The 6,825-nt window shown below is 37.6% G+C and overlaps 1 protein-coding gene across 1 annotated transcript; it reads left to right on the top strand.

Annotated features, from left to right (window-relative positions):
• The first annotated feature begins 3,378 nt into the window (after window positions 1-3,378).
• LOC113156616 (glucagon receptor-like) lies at window positions 3,379-6,273 on the top strand. Its single transcript, XM_026351854.1, has 12 exons — window positions 3,379-3,475; window positions 3,605-3,715; window positions 3,942-4,063; window positions 4,325-4,431; window positions 4,588-4,744; window positions 4,821-4,980; window positions 5,082-5,142; window positions 5,223-5,292; window positions 5,428-5,519; window positions 5,608-5,746; window positions 5,911-5,952; window positions 6,191-6,273. The coding sequence occupies exons 1-12, from the start codon at window positions 3,379-3,381 to the stop codon at window positions 6,260-6,262; spliced, it is 1,230 nt and encodes a 409-aa protein (XP_026207639.1). The 3' UTR covers window positions 6,263-6,273.
• The last annotated feature ends 552 nt before the right edge of the window (window positions 6,274-6,825 follow it).

Below are 6,825 nucleotides of genomic sequence, written 5' to 3'. Positions count from 1 at the left end.
CCCTAAATTCACTCTACTTATCCTTGCACATCTTCCCATATTGCACTCCGAACATCTGCCTGCAGCGGTTTTTAAAAATAGACTTTTCTTGTACCCTGGGTGATGGTAATTATAGCGTCGTCTCTTAAGGGTTTTATTGACTGTTGAGGGAGATAATGCATAAATTCAAACAGCTGAATGTCCCTTGACCTATACTCTTGCTCACAAAATCATCATTCACAGCAGAGGCACATAATTATGAAAACTATTCATTTAAAGGTTTGCACATTTTATAGGATTTCTCAAACTTTGGAATATTTTTCAAGGTGGTCTGTAGTCATATAGTCATTATTTCATTTTGTTTGGATCTGAGCTCCCAGACTTTCAGACTCTTGGGGTGTCATGCATGACAGTGGATTCAGTGCAGGTTGGTGTACAGGTCTTATCTTATAATTAAAATACATGGGTGCACAATGACATTGCAAAACAGCCTATCAACAAGAATATTAATGCAGATCTTTTCTTAACTTCAAAAAGAACAACAACATTTTAATTAATAATGGATCCATATATACATATAACAGTCATCTATTCAGACCTGCCACCTTGTTTGTCACTCTCTTAGCCTTCAGACTTGCACCATCAGACTCAACATTATCCTCAGGTCCCTGAATACACATACACTTCACCAATTAAAACAGCTTTTGATATGCAGAGGCTAGAGCCTGGCCTCTTTTCAGATTTCCAATTCAAAAAGACAATACATGAGGTTCAGCTGAGGTCAGGCACTGTAAAATGAAATCACAGAATCTGACCACAGATGAATAAATCAAATCAAAACAAAAATTAAAAAATAGTTTTCTAAAATACTCTCAGGTCATGCTCAGGTCCTTTTCAACATCATTCATTCCCAGAGAGTCAAACTGCTTAACACAAAGACAACAGAGACAATCAATCCTGGCTTTGTCCATTTATAGCAAAAGCCTTCACTATCTGGACAAAAAAGGACACAGAGGGACAATAAGTGTGTGGAAAATATAAAATGGTCATTTGTGAGCTTGGTATTTTTAATGTTGATGCTTAGCTAAGCCTGTTGGGGTGGTCTGAATAGGGTAGAGTTATATGTGGTTACAACATATATAAATATATTATTTATTCATATTGAGTGTCCACACAACACGTTTCACAGTGGTTGCTTTTAATTTGTTATCCCCATATAACCCCATCTAAAATTCAGTTTAATTCTGGATGCTCCCCACGTTGTTTCAAACTCTTTAAAGCTGCTTGATAGCAGCTGGTGTGATCTGCCGTGGATCGTTTGGTGTGCCAGGACAAAAGCTGTTGTCACTTAATCAAAAATGAAAATGAACACTTTATCACAGTATAAGAATAAACTACAAAAAGCCTGTAACAATTACTTCTTTATATCTTCTTTGTACATTTTATCAACTTCGGAAATAGTGAGAGGCGCCCGTGCAGGAGAAGTCGGTGCAGGCTATTTAAAGGCAGCTTCATGTTTCAGGCAGAGCATCACAGACTAACAGCTCCGTGCAGGCAGGCAGCCTCCAGCTCTCTGTGGACGGAAAACCCCTCATCACCACCGCTTAGTGAACCATCTATCTGTAAGTAACAACTAATGGTTTGTATTTGCTACTTTCTGCACTAGTAGAGCTCATCATCATCAGAAAGAAAGAAAAGTAAAATTAATCCACATTACAGGTTTTTACTTTACTGGTCATGCACATGCACATCATTTTATTTTCTCATGATTTTCACTGTACTCGATTTATTTTAACTCCGTGATCGTTTTAAACAGAGAAATTCTCTAAATTAATATGGAAAAGAAATTATATAGTTACATTTGTATAAGATTTGTAGTATACAAAGTCAGTAATCCTAAACTGCATGCACCAACCTATTAACCTATATATGTTATTTTTAATTTTTTTAATATTTTAATGTTATTGCTTGTTTTATCATAAAATTATATTGTCTTTGTTGGTTGGGTTATTGCATGTCTGTACTGATGCACAGGTCCAGAAAATGGTACCTTTCAGTGAGCACATTCCTTCTAATTTGAAATGTCTTCCTTTTTACATTGTCGTGTCACTTTGACTTGCATGGAGCTCTAATGACCAATAAAGGATCTATATGGTCTGCATTGTAATGACTCAGAGGTGTAGAGATAAACAGACGTTTTAAAGCTGTGAATCACAGTAGTTCAGGTTTAATGACTCACAACTGAAAATCACTCAGGCTTAAAATTCCTAATACCATCCAGCGCTTGTTCATTATATACAGCAGTACAACAAAGCTTTAATTTATTTTTCTCCTACACCAGTTTAGCAGTTAGCCTTGGGTTTTGAGAGGGACCCTGGACAGAAAATACATCTGGATAATTTTTTCTTTAGTCTCTGCTACTGTATCTGTCAGAGGCAGTTAAGAAACTAACACCTATGTGGTCTAGTTTTGATTTAATTGAGCTGCCAAGGAGAGTGCCGGTCAAATAGCAGTGAGCCTGCTGAGCCTGAGGTGGGAGGATATGGAACCCTCTTAACCCAATTTCCTGCCTCCTTTTCCATTCCTTATTTATGAACACAACATCACATTTTTGGCAAAACTTTTTTTTCAAGACCTTTGAGTTATTTACATTGCATCAGTGATGTAGAAGCAAGCGTGATGATAGACTTGGGACCAAAACACAGTGAGAGACATCATGTGTCTAATAGGTATATTTTGCTATGTTTGTATATTATAGTTGGTGAGACTATGATGACAGAGCCTTTTGGGTGAAGGTGTCTGCCAAATGATACTGTAAATGTTCTTATAATACCTGTGCAGTAACTTAGTCTGGCCTCCCATTAAAATATATATAGTTCCCTGATCCCAAGACCCTGTAACTGATATAGTGCATTAAGTTTGCCTTTGTTTGAGTGAGAAATTGAGAATTGACATTTTACAGTAATTAATATCTTCTGAACAGGACTAGTGACAGAAGAACAGGCACTAATTTGCCTAATGTGTGTGGAAAACACTAGTTTTCTGTGTTAACAGCTGAGTAAGCAATCCCTAAAATGTCTTTCAAATATCACTCTGATCTGATACTTATGACCTTCAAAAGGTGAAATAACTTTGCTCTCTCTCCTTCTCTCAGTGTTTCCAATAAAAAGAAACGTGCTGTGATGGATGGGATACAAGACAAAATAGTTTATCTTATCTGCCTGCTTTTAGTCAAACTGCCAAAGGTTAGTTACAAAATGAATCATATTTTTGCTTCAATGAAACGTATGACATATGATGATAAGGATAACTCAAAGTAACCCGACATTTTGCTCTTGACATTTCTTTCACAAAGAAAAAAATGAAAACATACTTTTGTGTATGTCTTTACAGTTTGAGATGGCTAGTGGGAAAGTATTGGAGGAGACATACTGGAAGTGGGTCCAGTATAAAGAAAGCTGTGTCAAAATGATTAAAGATGAGCCGGTACCTAAAGGTATGGAGACACTCATTTAAAAGGGAATGTATCATGAAATGCAAAACAAAAGGATAAGTAACTAGGAAAATATCAAATTTAAAGTTATATTGTAAATTAACTTTTCAGTTTCTTATTGTTCTTTTCTAGTGGGCTTGTTCTGTAACAGGACATTTGACAAATACGCATGTTGGCCAGATGCTCCAGCAGGCTCACTGGTGAACATTTCATGCCCTTTCTACCTGCCCTGGTATGAGAAAGGTGAATCGTACTTTTAAAACGTCTAATTCTTATAAAATAACAAACTGAAATATGTATTTAAATACATTTTTTAATCTGTAATGATGTCAAATGGACAGTTCATCCAGACATACAGACTAAATATCTCACTTTCCCATAAAGATGTGCATGTTGAATGTGATTGGCTTCAACCGCCTTTGACCCTCATTAGGAATAAACGGTTAAAGACTGATTATGTTTCCTCCAGTGTCTCAGGGTGTTGTTCGTCAAAGGTGTGGCTTTGATGGCCTCTGGGAAAAAGAAGACAGTGGGCAGGTGTGGAGGGACATGACTCAGTGTGAGGAGGAAAAAGAGATCACATCTCAGGAGGTACTGGCGAAAATGTATCCAGCCTCTTGTTGCTCAAACATTTGTTTTTCTTCTGAGGAGGATAGTTTGCTTCCACTACTTCCACTACTACTACTACTATTGGCATCCAGTATCTGAAAATTATCTGATGTTTAAAGCTCTATATCGGCAAGACTGCGACTTCTTTGATTCACGCATATATCCTAATTAAATCCTAATTTCTTATGGTGAACTTTATTCAACTGCATAACTGGTATGACTGGTATGAACTTGTCTTTACAGCTGTGGTTCAAGCAGCTGATGGTGAGCTTCAGGATGTTGTACACTGTCGGCTATTCCTTGTCCCTCTTCACGCTCGTAATGGCTCTTATCATTCTTTTTAGTTTCAGGTAAGCTGTCACATGTACAGTCATTTTGTTATAATGTCAAAAACCCACTTATTCTGTCCTCTTTAATAATAAGGAGGTGATGTATTCATAAATATGAAGTAACAATGCACTGATCCACAAAATCCAACTATTTTTTATTACTATGCTCCATGACAGGAAGTTGCATTGCACCAGGAACTACATCCATGCTAATCTCTTCCTGTCCTTTATCCTGCGAGCTGTATCTGTAATTGTAAAAGACACTATGCTGGAACGCCACTGGGGACGACAAATCATAAAACAGGCCGATGTGAGCGAGATGCTTAGTCACCAGGTGAGTCTAACGTGAAATTTCACAGTTTCGTGTTGTTACTTATATACTATGTGAAATTCACATCCTTTTCTTCTAGGCTGCTCTTGGCTGCAGGATAGCACAGGTGATGATGCAGTACTGTGTCCTGGCCAATCACTATTGGTTCTTTGGAGAGGCTATTTATTTGCATTCTGTACTTATTGCGTCAGTGTTCATTGACAACAACAAATACCTCCCATATATCTGTCTTGGCTGGGGTAAGTTCCATTAATATGTGATTAAATACCAAATGATTTCTGGGACCTTTAGTTGTTTGACCATTCACAGCACTTAATCTGGCAATGCTTCTTTATCTTAGGAATACCTCTGCTATTTGTGGTTCCCTGGGTAGTGATGAAGCTCCTGAACGAAAACAAAGAGTAAGTGTGTAAAGCATGTGTTGTTTCCTCGTGAGTCGGATCGCTTCATGTGTAGACCGCTGTCGAACTTTTCTTCCCAGGTGCTGGGCTGTCAATGAGAACATGAGCTACTGGTGGATTATCCGTTTCCCGATACTTTTTGCTTCACTAGTGAGAAACTGAGTTTTGCAAATAGCTCCTTAGTGTTCAGTTATACTTTATATCTTGCTTGAGTCACCATTTTTGATATAATATGGTGCTATGGACAGGATACAACTAATAATATTTAGATTTTCTATTCAACAGATTAACTTTCTGATTTTCATGAAGATCCTGAAGGTCATTCTTTCCAAATTACAAGCAAGCAACCAGTGTGGATACCCTGATTACAAGCTTCGGCAAGTTGTTGTTTCAGCACATTTGTAGTAATGTTAAATTAGTTTTGTTTGATTCTCAATTAAAGAGTTTGTTTGATTTGTCTTTTAGGCTTGCCAAGGCGACCCTAACCCTCATCCCTCTGTTTGGAATTCATGAGATCATCTTCATCTTCGCCACAGATGAGCAGACAGCAGGTGTTCTGCGCTACATCAAAGTCTTCTTTACTCTATTTCTCACTTCATTTCAAGTACGTCCAGTGAAACCACAGAATGGCTGCTTATTATGTCAGAAATTATTACATTTATCCAGCGTGTTTCTGTATAGAAACTATAGCCTAAATTCTGTATAGTGTACTATGCATCCCTGCAACAGAACAAACAGGTCTTTTCTTAAAATGTGGCCTCTCTGCAGGGCTTTCTGGTAGCTGTGCTCTACTGCTATGCTAACAAAGAGGTCAGTTGTTTCATTTCAAATTCTGATTAAATTTTTCATCCTTCATAGCTGGTAGGCAACCAATTCTACTTTTGATTAGTGTTCGGACTTTCTGTCTCTAAATTTGAAGTTAATTTAGATTTGTTCAATGTCATGTTGAATGGTTTTTCAGATGTCATTAAATTTTTAAGCATCACACTAGATAAGAGGTACAGAAAATGGCACATCAACTCTGAAATAGATCACCTCCACTCTGCAGGTGAGGACAGAGCTGAGGAGGAAGTTTCACAACTGGAGTACAAAGGCAGGGATGGTGTGCTGTGGACGGTGACTGGACTCTCAAGTATATGCATCCTCCATCACCACAGCACCAAATCGCAACAGATCCTCTGTCACAGTGGAGAGCAATGCCTCGTGGTTCACCCATTCCTGAGAGTTCACTGAATTTCAGACATCAAGTTCAGCCATTCAGTCCTGTAGAGTTACTACAACATGTTGTAAATATAGAGTTGGAAAGTTGTGGATCGTGCATATAATTCATATGACATTTCTAAAACTGTGAATAACACTTGATAAGACATGAGTCATCTGTAAGTACAAATGCATAAAAAAATAAAGGACACCATTTTATACTGACTCTTTTCATTTGTGATGGAAGCTCCTTAGAGTGGATCATAACTTATCCTACTAAATAAATGCAGTACATCAACAGAAACTTTAAAACAAACAATGTAACAGAAATGTCTGGTAAATAACCTTTTCAACAACAAATCTTGCATCTTGTAATTTACAAGCTTTCCACAAAATGTAAGACTGTGTTCACTACCAAGTTGGTTACACGCCATGACTCCATTACCCAGAATTCCAAGAAACGTAACGTACATACGTGAGGAG

This window comes from Anabas testudineus, chromosome 19, assembly GCF_900324465.2.
Source record: "Anabas testudineus chromosome 19, fAnaTes1.2, whole genome shotgun sequence".
NCBI classification, from domain to species: domain Eukaryota; kingdom Metazoa; phylum Chordata; class Actinopteri; order Anabantiformes; family Anabantidae; genus Anabas; species Anabas testudineus.
This window is presented reverse-complemented; position numbering and strand designations above follow the sequence as displayed.

Excerpts from the sequence above, each read along its gene's own strand:
- LOC113156616 (XM_026351854.1), top strand. The coding sequence starts at position 3,379 with ATGGCTAGTGGGAAAGTATTGGAGGAGACATACTGGAAGTGGGTCCAG. Across the intron at positions 4,981-5,081 it reads ATATATCTGTCTTGGCTGGG|GAATACCTCTGCTATTTGTG; the intron begins GTAAGTTCCATT and ends TCTTTATCTTAG. Across the intron at positions 5,293-5,427 it reads CGATACTTTTTGCTTCACTA|ATTAACTTTCTGATTTTCAT; the intron begins GTGAGAAACTGA and ends TCTATTCAACAG.